We start from the raw sequence: 19,448 nt of genomic DNA on the forward strand, positions 1-19,448 counted from the left end.
AAAGATCTTTACCATTTTCTTTGCTATTACTTGGTAGAGGAAGGGAAGGCATGGATTAATTAAAACAGGCATGTATCTGTACTGCTTTTTAAGGCTTACTCCATAGCCATAAGGAATATTGCATGTGTTCTAAAAGCAGAGTTCAAATACCTCAAAACAAAAGGAAATTTTAAAAGCCTCTTGCTGCCAACATTTTACACAAATGGACAATGTGTCTTTTTTTATTTCAGCTAGGACTTAGGGTGGGTTAAGTCAGTGAACCAATGTCATTTGTCATCTTCAGGAGGCAGCAGAATGTGGTGCAGACAGTATCAACTTCAGAACCAGAAAATGTGGGTTGATTTCAGGTTAGTTGATATATGAACTAGTCTGTGCCCTTAGGAGAGTTACATACACTTTCTAAGTCCTTTATTTTCAGCTGAAAGTGTGAATAACTGAAGTTTTTAATTTGACCTGACAAGGTTGTGAAGATCATATGAGAGCAGGTGTATGAGAGAACCCATGCCATGGCAGGTGAGAAGGGCCTAGATTAGAGTCAGAACCTCAAGTTTAAGTCTAGGCTGTGCAAAGTCCTAACTGTATAACCAGGGCAGATTATCAGTATGTCTGAGTTTTTGTCTTCTTTTTTCCTTGCTTTCTCCCTTCAAATATTTTTTTACTGCCTACTCTGCATCATATACTATTAGGAACCATGATTCCAGCAGGAAATGATGACAGTTTCAGGCTCTACCCGCATACCTTTCACTAAAGTAGCAGAATGCAGTAATGAAGAGTACGGTTTCTGTGTATTGCCTCCCAGGGTTTGAAGCCCAGCTCTACTACTTACTAGCTGTGTAACCTTGCATGTATCACCTGAAATCTCTGTGCCTCATTTTTGTGATCTGTAAAATGGGGATGATAATAGTACTTACCTCATTGGGTTGTTGTAAGGATTGAATAAATTAGTATATATAAAGCATGTAGAAGACTGCCTGGTTCTTTTTCTTTTTCTTTTTTTATTAATTGTATTATTGTATTATTGATATACACTCTTATAAAGATTTCACATGAAAAAACGATGTGGTTACTACATTCACCCATGTTTTCGAGTCCCTTCCCCCATAGTCATTGCAGTCACTGTCCATTAGTGTAGTAAGATGCCACAGATTCACTGTTTGCCTTCTCTGTGCTACACTGTCTTCCCCATGACCCGCCAACACCATGTGTACTAAACATAATACCCCTCAATCCCCTTCTCCCTCCCTCCACAGCCACCCTCCCATACCCCTCCCCTTTGCTAACCACTAATCCCTTTTTGGAATTTGTGAGTCTGCTGCTGTTTTGTTCCTTCAGTTTTGCTTCATTGTTTTACTCCACAAATGAGGGGAATCATTTGGCACTTGTCTTTCTCCTCCTGGCTTAGTTCACTGAGCATAATATCCTCCAGCTCCATCCATGTTGTTGCAAATGGTAGGATTTGTTTCTTTCTTATGGCTGAATAGTATTCCATTGTGTATATGTACCACATCTTTTTTATCCATTCATCTACTCATGGACACTTAGGTTGCTTCCATATCTTGACTATTGTAAAAAGTGCTGCGATAAACATAGGGATGCTTATGTCTTTTTGAATCTGAGAAGTTGTTTTCTTCGGGTAAGTTCCTAAGAGTGGAATTCCCAGGTCAAATGGTATTTCTATTTTTAGTTTTTTGAGGAACCTCCATATTGCTTTCCACAATGATTGAACTTGCTTACATTCCCACCAGTAGTGTAGGAGGGTTCCCTTTTCTTAACATCCTTGCCAGCATTTGTTGTTCTTAATCTTTTCAATGCTGGCCATCCTTACTGGTATGAGGTTATGATATCTCATTGTGGTTTTAATTTGCATTTCCCTGATGATTAGTGATGTGAAGCATCTTTTCATGTATCTGTTGGCCATCTGAATTTCTTCTTTGGAGAATTGTCTCATCATATCCTCCGCCCATTTTTTAATTGGGTTATTGGCATTTTGGGTGTTGAGGCATGTGAGTTCTTTATATATTTTGGATGTTAACCCCTTGTCAGATATGTCATTGGCAAATATATTCTCCCATATTGTAGGATGCCTCTTTGTTCTGTAGATGGTGTCCTTTGCTGTACAGTAGCTTTTTAGTTTGATGTAGTTCTAGGTGTTTATTTTTGCTTTTGTTTCCCTTGCTCAAGGAGATGCATTCAGGATGAAGTTGCTCATGTTTATATTCAGGAGATTTTTGCCTATGTTTTCTTCTAAGAGTTTTTATAGTTTCATAACTTACATTCAGGTCTCTGATCCATTTTGAGTTTACTTTTGTGTATGGGGTTAAACAATAATCCAGTTTCATTCTCTTGCATGTAGTTATCCAGTTTTGCCAACACCAGCTGTTGAAGAGGCTATTATTTCCCCATTGTATGTCCATAGCTCCTTTATCGTATATTAATTGACCATATATGGTTGGGTTTTTATCTGGGCTCTCTGGTCTGTTCCATTTGTCTATGGGTCTGTTCTTGTGCTAGTACCAAATTGTCTTGATTACTGTGGCGTTGTAGTAGAGCTTGAAGTCGGGGAGTGTAATCCCCCCAGCTTTATTCTTCCTTCTCAGGATTGCTTTGGCTATTCAGGGTTCCTTTGGTGGCTCCATATGAATTTTAGAATGATTTGCTCTAGTTCATTGAAGAATGCTGTTGGTATTTTGATAAGAATTGCATTGAATCTGTAGATTGCTTTAGGCAGGATGGGCATTTTGACAATATTAATTATTCCTGTCCATGAACATGGGATGTGTTTCCATCTTCTTTAATTTATCTCATGAGTGTCTTGTAGTTTTCAGAGTACAGGTCTTTCATTTCCTTGGTTAGATTTATTCCTCAGTATTTTATTTTTTTTGATGCAACTGTGAATGGAATTGCTTTTCTGATTTTTTTCTGCTAGTTCATCGTTAGTGTATAGGAATGCAACAGATTTCTGTGTATTAATTTTGTATCCTGCAATTTTTCTGAACTCAGATATTAGATCTAGTAGTTTTGGAGTGGATTCTTTAGGTTTTTTTAATGTACAATATCATGTCATCTCCAAATAGTGACAGTTTAACTTCCTTGCCAATCTGGATGCCTTTTATTTATTTATTTATTTATGTTGTCTGATTGCCATGGTGAGGACCTCCAGAACTATGTTGAATAAAAGTGGGGAGAGTGGACATCCTTCCTTGTCTTGTTCCCAATCTTAAAGGAAAGGCTTTCAGCTTCTCGCTGTTAAGAATGATGTTGGTTGTGGGTTTGTCATATGTGGCCTTTATTATGTTGAGGTACTTGCACTCTATACCCATTTGTTGAGAGTTTTTATCATGAATGGATGTTGAATTTTGTTGAATGCTTTTTCAGCATCTATGGAAATGATTGTGTGGTTTTTGTCCTTCTTTTTGTTGATGTAGTATATGATGTTGATGGATTTTCTAATATTGTACCATCCTTGCATCCCTGGACTATGGTTGGGTTTTTGAGGAATGATCATGATCATGATGCATGATCTTTTTGATGTATTTTTGAATTTGGTTTGCTAGTATTTTGTTGAGTGTTTTTGCATTGATGTTCATCAGGGATATTGGTCTGTAATTTTCTTTTTTTGTGGTGTCTTTGCCTGGTTTTGGTATTACAGTGATGCTGGCCTCATAGAATGAGTTAGGAAATATTCCTCTTCTACTTTTTGGAAAAGTTTAAGGAGGTTGGGCATTAGGTCTTCACTAAATGTTTGATAAAATTCTGTGCTGAAGCCATCTGGTCCTGATATTTTGTTTTTAGATAGGTTTTGATGAATAATTCAATTTCATTGCTGGTAATTGGTCTGTTCAGATATTCTGTTTCTTTCTGGGTCAGCCTTGGAAGTTTGTATTTTTCTAGAAAGTTGTCCATTTCTTCTAGGTTATCCAGTTTGTTACATAATTTTTCATAGTATTCTCTAATAATTCTTTGTATTTCTGTGGTGTCTGTAGTGATTTTTCCTTTCTCATTTCTGATTCTCTTTATGTGTGTAGACTCTCTTGTTTTCTTGCTAAGTCTGGCTAGGGGTTTATCTATTTTGTTTATTTTCTCAAAGAACCAGCTCTTGCTTTCATTGATTATTTCTATTGTTTTATTCTTGATTTTATTTATTTATGATCTAATCTTTATTATGTCCCTCCTATTGACTTTGGGTCTCATTTGTTCTTCTTTATCTAGTTCCGTTAATTGTGAGTTTAGGCTGTTCATAGGGATTTTTCTTCTTTCCTGAGTTAGGCCAGTATTGCAGTATACTTCCCTCTTAGCACGAGATTTGCTGCCTCCCACAGATTTTGTGGTATGAATCATTTTTGTCATTTGTCTCCATATATTGCTTGATCTCTGATTTTTTTGGTCATTGATCCATTGGTTATTTAGTAGCATGTTGTGAAGCCTCCATGTGTTTGTGGGATTTTCATTTTCTTTGTGTAATTTATTTCTAGTTTCATACCTTTGTGATCTAAGGAGTTGGTTGGTCCAATTTCAGTCTTTTTGAATTTACTGAGACTCTTTTTGTGGCCTAGTATATGATCTATTCTTGAAAATGTTTGTGTACACTTGAGAAGAATGTGTATTCTGTTGCTTTTGGGTGTAGAGTTCTGTAGATGTCTGTTAGGTCCATCTGTTCTAATGTGTTGTTCAGTGCCTCTGTCTCCTTACTTATTTACTGTCTGGTTGATCTGTCCTTTGGCATGAGTGGAGTGTTGAAGTGTCCTAGAATGAATGCATTGCATTCTATTTCCCCTTTTAGTTCTGTTAGTATTTGTTTCACATATGTAGGTACTTCTGTGTTGGGTGCATAGATATTTATAATGGTTATATCTTCTTATTGGATTCACCCCTTAATCATTATGTAATGTCCTTCTTTGTCTCATGACTTTCTTTGTTCTGAAGTCTCTTTTGTCTGATACAAGTACTGCAACTTCTGCTTTTTTCTCCCTATTAGTTGCATGAAATGTTTTTTTCCATCCCTTTACTTTCAGTCTGTGTATGTCTTTGGGTTTGAAATGAGTCTCTTGTAGGCAGCATATAGATGGGTCTTGTTTTTTTATCCATTCAGTGACTCTATGTCTTTTGAATGGTGCATTCAGACCATTTACTTTTAGGAAGATTATTGATAGGTATGTACTTATTGCCATTGCAAGCTTTAGATTAGTGGTTACCATAGGTTCAAGGTTAACTTCCTTACTATTTAAGAGTCTAATTTAATTCACTTAGTATGCTATTACAAACACAATCTGAAAGTTCCTTTTTTTTCCCTCCTTTTCTTTTTCCTCCATTCTTTGTATATTAGTTATCATATTCTGTACTCTTTGTCCCTTGATTGAGTTTGTGGGTAGTTAATTTTGCATTTGCTTAGTGATCAGCTGTTCTACTCTCTTTACTGTGGTTTTATTACCCCTTGTGACAGCTGTTTAGCTTTAGGAACACTTCCTTATATAGCATTCCCTCCAAAATACACTGTAGAGACAGTTTGGGGGAGGTAAATTCTCTCAGCTTTTGCTTATCTGGATATTGTTTAATCCCTCCTTCAAATTTAAATGATAATGTTTCTGAATAGAGTATTCTTGGTTTGAGGCCCTTCTGCTTCATTGAATTAAATACATCATGCCACTCCCATCTGGCCTGTAAGGTTTCTACTGAGAAGTCTGATGATAGCCTGATGGGCTTTCCTTTGTATGTGATCTTATTTCTCTCTGTGGCTGCTTTTAATAGTCTGTTTTTATCTTTGATCTTTGCCATTTTATTTATTTACTTTTTTAATTTAATTTTTTTTCCATTTGTATTTTTTTGGTATCATTAATATACAATTACATGGATCTTTACCATTTTAATTATTATATGTCTTGATGTTGTCTTCCTTGGGTCCCTTGTGTTGGTAGATCTGTGCACCTCTTGGCCCGAGAGACTATCTTCTTGCCCAGATTTGGGAAGTTTTCAGCAGTTACCTCATCAAAGATACTTTCTAACCTTTTTTCTCTCTCTTCTTCTTCAGGTACCCCTATAATATGAATATTGTTCCTTTTGAATTGGTCACCCATTTCTCTCCGTTCTTTCATTCTTAGAGATCCTTTTTTCTCTCTATACCTCAGCTTCTTTGTATTCCTCTTCTCTAATTTCTGTTTCATATATCGTCTCCTCCTCTGTATCTAATCTGCTTTTAAAACCCTCCTTTGTATTCCTTAATGATTTGATGTCCAACCAGAATTATTTCCTGAGTTCTTGAATATTTTTCAGTAGTTTCGTGAGCATGTTTATGATTTTTTATTTTGAAATCTCTTTCAGGAAGATTAATGAGATCAGTTTCACTTGACTCTTTCTGATGTTTGTACGATTTTGGTTTGAACCAGGTTCCTTTGACATTTCATAATTTTATGTGGTGCCCTCTAGTGCCCAGAAGCTCTCCTCTCTGGAGCTGCTCAGCCCCTGGTGTATTGTCGCCGTTTGCAGGGGAGCGGTGTTGGTGCCTGTGGGGAGGAAAGAGCTGTTTCCTGCTTCCCAGCTGCTATGCCTGTCTCCGGTGCCAGAAGCAGTGGGCCAAACACACAGGTGTAAGCATCTGTGCTTTACGATGTAAAGCTGTACATGGGGCTTCCCTCTGGCTGGCCTAATGCCAGGGCAGGGGCTGCCTGTTTGTGAGCCAGGGGTTGGCTGGCCAGGAGGAAGGTGCAGCAGGCTGCGTGTCACGGTTGCGGGCCTTGGAGCTGCGTAGCCAGCCAGGGGGATGGAGCACCTGCAGCTCCTGAAAGTTCCCAACCTGCTGGGAAGAATGCTCCTGGACAATTTTGTTTGCCTGTCCTTTCTCGTGAGCAGTAAGCTCTGTGCAATCCTTGCCCCTTTAGTAGTCCCCTTGGTGTTAGGAAGTCTCTCAGACTGCCCACCTTTCTTTTGTCCCAGAGCACCTGGATATGGATCACTGTTTTCCACAGGCAGCTGGAATGTCAGTCTCTCCAGGTATTCTGCCTGTCTTAGCTTTCCAACCCCACTAATCACCAAAGCACCACACAATGTAGATTTGTGCTCCCAGAACAGATCTCCAGAACTAGGTGTTCAGGCCTCCACTCACTCCCCGCTCCATTTCTCTTCCTCCCACTGGTGAGCTGGGGTGAGGGAAGGGCTTGGGTCCTGCCAGGTCATGGCTTTGGTACGTTACTCTGTTCCGTGAGGTCTGTTCTTTTCTCCAGGTGTATGCAGTCTGGGCAGTCTTCTTTCCTGTTGTTCTTTCAGGATTAGATGTGTTAATTGTATTTTCATATTATATGTGGTTTTAGGAGTAGTTCTCTGTCTCACCTCTCATGCTGCCATCTTTAATCCTCTCTCGAAGACTGCCTGGTTCTTAGTAATCATTTAATGGTTATTTAGCTATTATTATTATCATTGTTGCTGCTGTTATTATTATTATTGCATTCTAGGATGGGAGAGAGGAAATGAACACTGAATCAAAGAGGTATGCTATATGTCAAGTAGCCATAAGCACCATGAAGAAAATCATGTCAGGCTAAAGGGATGTAGAGTGACAACAATGAGACAAGGGTCGCTATATTAGATAGGGTGGTCAGATAAAGCTTTTATGAGGCCTTGATATTTAGTGTTGGTCTAAAGTGAGAGGCTAAGCTAGGCATATTTCTGGAGGAGTGTTCCATGGAAAAGGAACAGCAAGCCAATACAAAGGCTCAGAGAGAGAGCATACTTGGTGTTTTCAAGGCAAAGCCACAATGTCTGGAGTAGAGTGAATAAGGGAGAGAGAGAGTATCAGGGAATGGAGTTAGAGAGGGAGCCAGGTGCCAGATCATGTTGGGTCTTACAGAAAGGTGGACCTTTGCTCTCCATTAAATTTTAAGGAGAGGTGTGACGTGATCTGACATTTTAAAAGGATCACTTTGGCTATTCTTTGGAGAATAGATTGAAGGTGGAAGATGGGCAAGAGTTCCCACAGAGAGTCCAGTTAAAAAGCGCTGCTACACAGCCATTCAAGAAGTGATAGTGGTTTTGCATATTAGCAGTGGCTGTAATGAGGAGTGATAGAGTTACGGATACAGTTTAAAGTCGATAGGATTTGAAGTAGGACTAAAGGAATGGGAAGAGTCAGAAATGACTCCAAGATGTTTTGTATGAGAAATTAGGTGAAGAGTCATGCTGTTTACAGAGATGAGAAAAACTGGAGTAGGGTTGCTTGAGGGAAAAGGGACATTGAGAATTCTGCTTGAGAAACATTAAGTTTGAACATCTATTAGGCAATCAAGTGGAGCTATTGGCCAGGCAGTGAATCTGGAGAGGTTGGGGCTACACATTGTATCATATATCATGATAATCATGATAATACTCTTTGGCAATGTATACTTCTTAGAGTTCTTTTTGTGGATCGGAATTAAAACTTAATTTTTATAAATATTTTGTGAACCTAAACCTAGAACATGTTTGGCTTTGTTTTCAGTAGTAAATAATGTTGTAAAGTCTCCAAGATGGCTATTTGTATTTGCATACATCATTTTCCCTCTTCTTAATTTTCTGACTAAACTGAGGAGCTTTTTATATCTCTTTAGTTATCTTACACAGAGAAGTTATTTTACTTCCCATAACTATAAGCCAGTAGTTAGAAGACAAAATTTCCTTTTTGAGTTTTTCAGAGATTCGTCATGAAACAGTAAAATATTTTACACAGGATATGTACGTAATTCCAGTTTTTAATTATCAAATAAATTTTAAACTAGTATGTGATAGAGAAAGCTCTCCTAGGAAGATAGGAAATATCTCCCCCAAATACATATGATTACATAACTATTACATAATAGTACAGATGCAACTATTAAAAATGACTAGGTGTGAATGTTTATTGACATGACAGGATATCTGAGGTATATCAAGTGAAAAAACAGCTTAAACTTTTTTCCATTATTGTATGATCCCACTGATAAAAAAATTAAAATTTCATTTATCCCATTGATATAAAAATAGTGATTAAACATTCCTGTATTAACCATTTTGGTTCCTGACTTTCTCAGGTTTATATGATGTGTGCATGAGGTAGAGAAAAAGAAAGTGTAAGAATGAATGATTATATTTGCATAATCTGGAAGTGAAAAAAATGTACTTCTACCTAGGATAACAGGACTTTAAAACCATAAAACTTGTCTTATAAAAGATTAAAGAAAAACTCATCAGTGGTTGCTAAGATTGGGGGTAGGGGTTGATTATATAAAGGGGCACAATGGAATTTTCGGTGGGGGGTGTGATAGAACACTATATCTTGATTGTTGTGGTGTTTACGTAATTGTATGCATCTTCCCAAATTTACAGAAGTTTGTTACTTCAAATAAAACCTTTGACAGTTGGGTGGAAAGGATTATGGTTGTATTCTGTTTTCCTTACTTGTATTCCCCCACATTTTAAATAAATAATAAATATGAATTTTTTTAAAGAATTGTAGAATAAAGTTATTGTGAAAAATATACCGAGGGGCGGAAGATGGCGGCGTGAGTAGAGCAGCGGAAATCTCCTCCCAAAACAACATATATCTATGAAAATATAACAAAGACAACCCTTCCTAGAATAAAGACCAGAGGACACAGGACAATATCCAGACCACATCCGCACCTGAGAGAACCCAGCGCCTCACGAAGGGGGTAAGATACAAGCCCCGGCCCGGCGGGAGCCGAGCGCCCATCCCACCAGCTCCCGGCGGGAGAAGAATAGGCAGAGCGGGAGGGAGACGAAGCACAGGGCTGCCGAACACCCAGTCCCAGCCATCCGGGCCAGAGTGCAGGGCCCTCAATACTAGGAAAACAGGGCAGCAAGAACAGTGAGCGGACACTGGAGGCCGTGCGCCGGAGGACATAAGAAAAGCGCGAGACCATTTTTCTTTTTTGCTGCTTTGTTTTGGCGAGCGCTTTTTGGAAGTCTTAAAGGGATAGGGACCCCAATACTAGGGAAACAGGGCAGCAAGACCGGTGAGCAGAGGCCTGAGGCTGGCACCGGAGAACAAAGAAAAACGAGCGACCACCCTTTTTTTTTTTTAATTAAAAAAAATTTTTTTTTTTTTTTAATTTAAAAATTTTTTTCTTTTTTTTTTTTGGTGGTCGTTGTTTTGTTTTAGCGGGTGCTCTTTGGAAGTCTTAAAGGGGCAGGGCGGGTCACTTAATCCAGAGGTAGGGAATCCGGGGATCTCTGGGCACCCTAACCCCTGGGCTGCAGGGAGCAGGGAGGCCCCTTACGGAGATAAATAGCCTCCCAGCAGCTCCTGCTCCAACGCGACTCCACCATTTTGGAGTAGCTGCCGGAGCCAGGCCACGCCCACAGCAACAGCGGAGATTAACTCCATAGCAGCTGGGCAGGAATCAGAAACCCTGTCTGGACGCAGCTGCGCAGCACAAGCCACTAGAGGTCGCTGTTCTCCCAGGAGAGGAGGGCCACAAACCAACAAGAAAGGAAGTCCTTCCAGCCGTCACTCGTCCCAGCTCTGCAAACTATTCCTATCACCATGAAAAGGCAAAGCTACAGGCAGACAAAGATCACAGAGACAACACCAGAGAAGGAGACAGACCTAACCAGTCTTCCTGAAAAAGATTTCAAAATAAGAATCATAAACATGCTGACAGAGATGCAGAGAAATACGCAAGAGAAATGGGATGAAGTCCGGAGGGAGATCACAGATGCCAGAAAGGAGATTGCAGAAATGAGACAAACTCTGGAAGGGTTTATAAGCAGAATGGATAGGATGCAAGAGGCCATTGATGGAATTGAAATCAGAGAACAGGAACGCATAGAAGCTGACATAGAGAGAGACAAAAGGATCTCCAGGAGTAAAACAATATTAAGAGAACTGTGTGACCAATCCAAAAGGAACAATATCCGTATTATAGGGGTCCCAGAAGAAGAAGAGAGAGGAAAAGAGATGGAAAGTATCTTAGAAGAAATAATTGCTGAAAACTTCCCCAAACTGGGGGAGGAAATAATCGAACAGACCACGGAAATACACAGAACCCCCAACAGAAAGGATCCAAGAAGGACAACATCAAGACACATAATAATTAAAATGGCAAAGATCAAGGACATGGAAAGAGTTTTAAAGGCAGCTAGAGAGAAAAAGGTCACCTATAAAGGGAAACCCATCAGGCTAACATCAGATTTCTCAACAGAAACCCTACAGGCCAGAAGAGAATGGCATGATATATTTAATACAATGAAACAGAAGGGCCTTGAACCAAGGATACTGTATCCAGCATGACTATCATTCAAATATGACGGTGGGATTAAACAATTCCCAGACAAACAAAAGCTGAGGGAATTTGCTTTCCACAAACCACCTCTACAGAACATCTTACAGGGACTGCTCTAGATGGGAGCACTCCTAGAAAGAGCACAGAACAAAACACCCAACATATGAAGAATTGAGGAGGAGGAAATAGAAGGGAGAGAAGAAAAGAATCTCCAGACAGTGTATATAACAGCTCAATAAGCGAGCTAAGTTAGGCAGTAAGATACTAAAGAGGCTAACCTTGAACCTTTGGTAACCACGAATTTAAAGCCTGCAATGGCAATAAGTACATATCTTTCAATAGTCACCCTAAATGTTAATGGGTTGAATGCACCAATCAAAAGACACAGAGTAACAGAATGGATAAAAAAGCAAGACCCATCTATATGCTGCTTACAAGAAACTCACCTCAAACCCAAAGACATGTACAGACTAAAAGTCAAGGGATGGAAAAACATATTTCAAGCAAACAACAGTGAGAAGAAAGCAGGGGTTGCAGTACTAATATCAGACAAAATAGACTTCAAAACAAAGAAAGTAACAAGAGATAAAGAAGGACACTACATAATGATAAAGGGCTCAGTCCACCAAGAGGATATAACCATTCTAAATATATATGCACCCAACACAGGAGCACCAGCATATGTGAAACAAATACTAACAGAACTAAAGGGGGATATAGACTGCAATGCATTCATTCTAGGAGACTTCAACACACCACTCACCCCAAAGGATAGATCCACTGGGCAGAAAATAAGTAAGGACACGGAAGCACTGAACAACACAGTAGAGCAGATGGACCTAATAGACATCTATAGAACTCTACATCCAAAAGCAGCGGGATATACATTCTTCTCAAGTGCACATGGAACATTCTCCAGAATAGACCACATACTAGGCCACAAAAAGAGCCTCAGAAAATTCCAAAAGATTGAAATCCTACCAACCAACTTTTCAGACCACAAAGGCATAAAACTAGAAATAAACTGTACAAAGAAAGCAAAGAGGCTCACAAACACATGGAGGCTTAACAACACGCTCCTAAATAATCAATGGATCAATGACCAAATCAAAATGGAGATCCAGCAATACATGGAAACAAATGACAACAACAACACTAAGCCCCAACTTCTGTGGGACACAGCAAAAGCAGTCTTAAGAGGAAAGTATATAGCAATCCAAGCATATTTAAAAAAGTAAGAGCAATCCCAAATGAATGGTCTAATGTCACAATTATCGAAATTGGAAAAAGAAGAACAGATGAGGCCTAAGGTCAGCAGAAGGAGGGACATAATAAAGATCAGAGAAGAAATAAATAAAATTGAGAAGAATAAAACAATAGCAAAAATCAATGAAACCAAGAGCTGGTTCTTCGAGAAAATAAACAAAATAGATAAGCCTCTAGCCAGACTTATTAAGAAGAAAAGAGAGTCAACACAAATCAACAGTATCAGAAACGAGAAAGGAAAAATCACGACGGACCCCACGGAAATGCAAAGAATTATTGGAGAATACTATGAAAACCTATATGCTAACAAGCTGGGAAACCTAGGAGAAATGGACAACTTCCTAGAAAAATACAACCTTCCAAGACTGACCCAGAAAGAAACAGAAAATCTAAACAGACCAATTACCAGCAACGAAATTGAAGTGGTAATCAAAAAACTACCAAAGAACAAAACCCCCGGGCCAGATGGATTTACCTCGGAATTTTATCAGACATACAGGGAAGACATAATACCCATTCTCCTTAGAGTTTTCCAAAAAATAGAGGAGGAGGGGATACTCCCAAACTCATTCTATGAAGCTGACATCACCCTAATACCAAAACCAGGCAAAGACCCCACCAAAAAAGAAAACTACAGACCAATATCCCTGATGAACGTAGATGCAAAAATACTCAACAAAATATTAGCAAACCGAATTCAAAAATACATTAAAAAAATCATACACCATGACCAAGTGCGATTCATCCCAGGGATGCAAGGATGGTACAACATTCGAAAGTCCATCAACATCATCCACCACATCAACAAAAAGAAAGACAAAAACCACATGATCATCTCCATAGATGCTGAAAAAGCATTTGACAAAGTTCAACATCCATTCATGTTAAAAACTCTCAGCAAAATGGGAATAGAGGGCAAGTACCTCAACATAATAAAGGCCATCTATGATAAACCCACAGCCAACATTATATTGAACAGCGAGAAGCTGAAAGCATTTCCTCTGAGATCGGGAACTAGACAGGGATGCCCACTCTCTCCACTGTTATTTAACATAGTACTGGAGGTCCTAGCCACGGCAATCAGACAAAATAAAGAAATACAAGGAATCCAGATTGGTAAAGAAGAAGTTAAACTGTCACTATTTGCAGATGACATGATACTGTACATAAAAAACCCTAAAGACTCCACCCCAAAACTACTAGAACTGATATCGGAATACAGCAAAGTTGCAGGATACAAAATCAACACACAGAAATCTGTGGCTTTCCTATATACTAACAATGAACCAACAGAAAGAGAAATCAGGAAAACAACTCCATTCACAATTGCATCAAAAAAAATAAAATACCTAGGAATAAACCTAACCAAAGAAGTGAAAGACTTATACTCTGAAAACTACAAGTCACTCTTAAGAGAAATTAAAGGGGACACTAACAGATGGAAACTCATCCCATGCTCATGGCTAGGAAGAATTAATATCGTCAAAATGGCCATCCTTCCCAAAGCAATATACAGATTTGATGCAATCCCTATGAAACTACCAGCAACATTCTTCAATGAACTGGAACAAATAATTCAAAAATTCATATGGAAACACCAAAGACCCCAAATAGCCAAAGCAATCCTGAGAAAGAAGAATAAAGTAGGGGGGATCTCACTCCCCAACTTCAAGCTCTACTATAAAGCCATAGTAATCAAGACAATTTGGTACTGGCACAAGGGCAGAGCCACAGACCAATGGAACAGACTAGAGAATCCAGACATTAACCCAGACATATATGGTCAATTAATATTTGATAAAGGAGCCATGGACATACAATGGCGAAATGACAGTCTCTTCAACAGGTGGTGTTGGCAAAACTGGACAGCTACATGTAGGAGAATGAAACTGGACCATTGTCTAACCCCATATACAAAAGTAAACTCAAAATGTATCAAAGACCTGAATGTAAGCCATGAAACCATTAAACTCTTGGAAGAAAACATAGACAAAAACCTCTTAGACATAAACATGAGTGACCTCTTCTTGAACATATCTCCCCGGGCTAGGAAAACAACAGCAAAAATGAGTAAGTGGAAAACAACAGCAAAAATGAGTAAGTGGGACTATATTAAGCTGAAAAGCTTCTGTACAGCAAAAGACACCATCAATAGAACAAAAAGGATCCCTACAGTATGGGAGAATATATTTGAAAATGACACATCCGATAAAGGCTTGACGTCCAAAATATATAAAGAGCTCACACACCTCAACAAACAAAAAACAAATAACCCAATTAAAAAATGGGCAGAGGAACTGAACAGACAGTTCTCCAAAAAAGAAATACAGGTGGCCAACAGACACATGAAAAGATGCTCCACATCGCTAATTATCAGAGAAATGCAAATTAAAACTACAATGAGGTATCACCCGTCCAAAAGACAAACAACAACAAATGTTGGCGAGGCTGTGGAGAAAGGGGAACCCTCCTACACTGCTGGTGGGAATGTAAGTTAGTTCAACCATTGTGGAAAGCAGTATGGAGGTACATCAAAATGCTCAAAACAGACTTACCATTTGACCCAGGAATTGCACTCCTAGGAATTTACCCTAAGAATGCAGCAATCAAGTATGAGAAAGATCAGTGCACCCCTATGTTTATCGCAGCACTATTTACAATAGCCAAGAATTGGAAGCAACCTAAATGTCCATCGATAGATGAATGGATAAAGAAGAGGTGGTACATATACACAATGGAATACTACTCAGCCATAAGAAAAGGGCAAATCCAATCATTTGCAGCAACATGGATGGAGCTGGAGGGTATTATGCTCAGTGAAACAAGCCAAGTGGAGAAAGAGAAATACCAAATGATTTCACTTATCTGTGGAATATAAGAACAAAGGAAAAACTGAAGGAACAAAACAGCACCAGAATCACAGAACTCAAGAATGGACTAACAGATACCAAAGGGAAAGGGACTGGGGAGGATGGTTGGGTAGGGAGGGATAAGGGGGGGGAGAAGTAGAGGGGTATTAAGATTAGCATGCATGGGGGGGTAGGAGAAAAGGGAGGGCTGTACAACACAGAGAAGGCAAGTAGTGATTCTACAACATTTTGCTATGCTGATGGACAGTGACTGTAAAGGGGTTTATAGGGGAGACCTGGTATAGGGGAGAGCCTAGTAAACATAATATTCGTCATGTAAGTGTAGATTAGTGATACCAAAAACAAAACAAAACAAAACAAACAAACAAACAAAAAAAGGGCAGTTCCTGTGTGGTAACCTCCAATGAGTTCTACACAAGGGTATAAAGGGCATATAAAAGTGTAGGCAAAGGGTCTGTTTGCGTTTATACAGAAGATCAAAGCCTAATTGGGCTACCCCGAAAATGAACTAAGATACGATATGAAAGAGAACTTCCAACATCTGCACTCTCTGGAAGACTCATGCCAGAAGATGATCATCAAAAAACCCCAACAAAGATCCACGCACTGCTACAGCTGTAGATGCACTCATCCCACCAGCTCCTGGACTTGCCATGGGAATGAAGGAGATATCTAAGCTGACCTGTGCATACAGTAAAACAACAAATTTGACTGGATCTATACTGTTGGAACTCAACCAAGAATTAGGAGAAGTTCAAATTGTAGCGCTCCAAAATCTTACAACTACAGACTATTTACTGTTAAAAGAACATAAGGGATGTGATCATTCCCCAGGAATGGGTTGTTTTAATTTGTCTGATTTCTCTCAGACTGTTCAAGTTCAGTTGGACAATATCCACCATATTATAGATAAGTTTTCACAAATGCCTAAGGTGCCTAACTGGTTTTCTTGGTTTCACTGCAGATGGCTGGTAATTACAGATATGCTTTGGTTATGTAACTATACTCCTGTTTTGTTAATGTGTGTGTGCAATTTAAGTAGTAGCTTAAAACCTATACATGCTGAAGTTACTCTACAAGAAGATATGTCAAAGAAATAATCAATCTTCCCATGTTTTCTTCTGCCTGCTACTTCTATAGCTTTTCTTCTTCCTTCCTAATTACAACCCTTAAATAGAATTTGTGCCTCATATCAAATTTACCGAGTATCATAATTCTTCCAAGTGGTAAAGATACCTCAAGACAAATGCTGGGCATAGAAGCTACAGGGCATAAATATGCAAAGAAATAAAAAGCTAACCATTTCAAACAATAAGGCTTCTCTCTCACTTACCAACTTTACATTTCCCTGTATGGCCCCGGAAGATGACTGGTTAGCCAGAGACGGGTAAGATTCCTCAAGGGAGGAACAACCTAAGATAGGCACAGTTGCAGGGGGGCCATCAGGTGAGAAATTGGGGATCAACAGAGGTGAGGCTTAGAACCTCACCCCCCCTGTTCTGAGAGAAATCTTCTGCATACGTGGATGTTTTATTGCCCTGGTCTAGCTTGGATTAACACATAGTCTACAGGCACACACCTGATCATCTACATTTGCTCTCTTACAACACTAAACTATGTTTTCTACCTTTATCTTGTATCTACCTACCACTTCAGCATTTTATTAAAAATAATAATAATAAAGAGAGAAATGTGGTATTCACATATAAATGAAGCTTAAAAACCAAATGAGTATTCATATTTGAACTGACTGTTTATAGTTCATAATGCATGAGCAAAACCGAAAGTTTCTGTGATGGCTGCCCTTGTACTGTTCACTATGTAACTTATTCTTTATGTAAGAATTTGTTCTCCATGTAAGAACTTGTTTGTTATGCCTCAGAAGATTGGAGACTGACGAAAATTAGGCTTGGGGTGGATTAATGATTGTGCATTGAGCATTGACTCCCCTATACAGAATTTTATTGTCGTTAACAACCATTTGATCAATAAATATGAGGGATGCCCTCACAAAAAAGAAAAAAAAAAAAAAAGGACAGACTTCCAATGGTAAAATAAATAAGTAACCGGGATGTAATGTATAGCATAAGGAATATAGTCAAGATATTGTAACAGCTTGGTAGGGTGATAGCTGGAACGTAGAATTATGTATATAAATGTTTTATCACTGTGTTGTACACTTGAAACTAATGTAATGTAATACTTTGCGTCATCTACCCTTCAATAAAAAATAATTATCTAAAAAAAAAAAATATATATATATATATACATATATATATACCAAAAAAACTAGAATGGCCTTTCTCTGAAGTCTAATCTGTGGAATTAACTCACAGCTAAATAAGTCTGCTTTTTCTAATCATAACATTAAAGGTATTATTGTTTTGTTTATCTCCCTGAGTAATGGGTAATTTTTACAAATTTTTTTTTGTTGGCATTTGATTTTGGTTTTGTAGTTAAGGTGTAAGAATCAAATTTCTTAAGACACCAATCAAAACCCAAAGCTTTATTTACCATGAATACCAGGCTTAGGAGGAAGTAGAAATTTCCCCAGCCTTCCTAGCCTATGCCCTTTCTCAACTCCTGTCAGCTCTTCACTCTGGAATGCCATAGGTGCATGTTGTCATTTTTCAGACTGTTGTAAAGTGGTCTTTTCCTACATTCTTTGGCTTATACGACTCTGGGAATGGTATATAAAAAAAACTTTTTCAGTTTTTCATATAGGATTTAAGTTATGTGTGAAATAAAACTTAAAATTTTTTCCTCTTCTCCCTTTTCTGCTAGTTAAAATGCTATAGAGAAATAAATCAAACGGAAATATTAAAAATAATTATATCTTAATCTCATAGGACTGTGTAGTACAGTAATGTACATATGCAAAATATTAGCTTTTGTTATTGTAAATGTAATAATGGTTCTCAACCACTTTGATGATGGTATAATCTGTAGTCAGGAAAGTCAACCAATAGACAATTTGAATTGATTGTAATTATTTCCAGTTTCATTTGCTGCTATTATGAAGAAAGTTAAGTTGATTGTACACTAAGTATGGGCTTTTAAATATAATTTTGTTATTGTTTTATGTAGTTGATGTGCTGAAGAAAATTGACATTCCATCTGTCTTTATTGGGGAATCATCAGCTAATTCCCTGAAAGACGAATTCATCTATGAAAAAGGGTAAGTAATGAATATAAAACACAATCAGCTTAAAACTCTTCTTTATATTAGGGTAGAATTACATAATATTAGATGTAACTGAGTTATGTTTTAGAATGAAATCTATTGAACTTAAATTATGACTTTGACTTACTGTATTGCATATATTCTTTTCTCTGTGTATAGAGATTAAGGCATCCATGTTGCTAGGAAGATAACAAAACTTTATAGTTTAATCAAACCATTGGTATTTAAAAACTGATTTATGTTGATGATGACACTTTCATTGTGACACACTTGTATTTTATTCAAAAGAAATGTTATTTTATTATAAAGACTGAATCCAAAACACAGTGTGTTAAGTGACTAACTTTACAAAGACAAAAGGTTGTTTTCAAATTTTAAAAGTTTGATTTTGGATTAAAAACTTGTATATGGAATTTCTCTCCAAACCTCATTACCAAGGTAAATTATAAACTGAAACTAACTTAAGGCATAGCTGTCTTACCTAATACAGATGAGATAATATGCTCATAAAACACTGCAGTTACACTTCACAACTGCTTCCATGAAACACATCTCCAAACATAGTGGGCAGGAACAGGCTTTTACTAAGAAGAACGGTAACAACATTATTAATAATAGAAGTAATATTTTTTATTAAGTATTTAGCAAGTGCCAGGCACTCATGAAAGCAAGACTTTTACATTTGTTATCCATTTAATTCTCACAACAACCTTCCAAAAGTTATTATTCTTATTTCTTATAATTTATATTTGCCAAAAGAGGAAACTGGAAAAATGAAATCCAATTCTAATTATTTAGGGGGCTGAAAGCCAGGAATGTTTGAGTTTGAAAATGAATGAAAACAGGATGGAAAAGTTTTCTTTTTGTTTTGTCATTTTCCCA

General features: G+C 38.0%; 1 protein-coding gene across 4 annotated transcripts in view; it reads left to right on the top strand.

Annotated features, from left to right (window-relative positions):
- The window catches only part of RNF13 (ring finger protein 13), a 224,435-nt gene that overhangs the window by 138,063 nt on the left and 66,924 nt on the right, over positions 1-19,448 (top strand). For all 4 annotated transcript variants that reach the window (XM_036896400.2, XM_036896402.2, XM_036896403.2 and 1 more), the window contains one exon: positions 18,470-18,560. In XM_036896400.2, coding sequence (XP_036752295.1) covers positions 18,470-18,560 — 91 coding nt within the window. The remainder of the gene's footprint in view (positions 1-18,469; positions 18,561-19,448) is intronic.

Source organism: Manis pentadactyla, chromosome 1 (assembly GCF_030020395.1).
Source record: "Manis pentadactyla isolate mManPen7 chromosome 1, mManPen7.hap1, whole genome shotgun sequence".
In the NCBI taxonomy this organism is placed as follows: Eukaryota; Metazoa; Chordata; class Mammalia; order Pholidota; family Manidae; genus Manis; species Manis pentadactyla.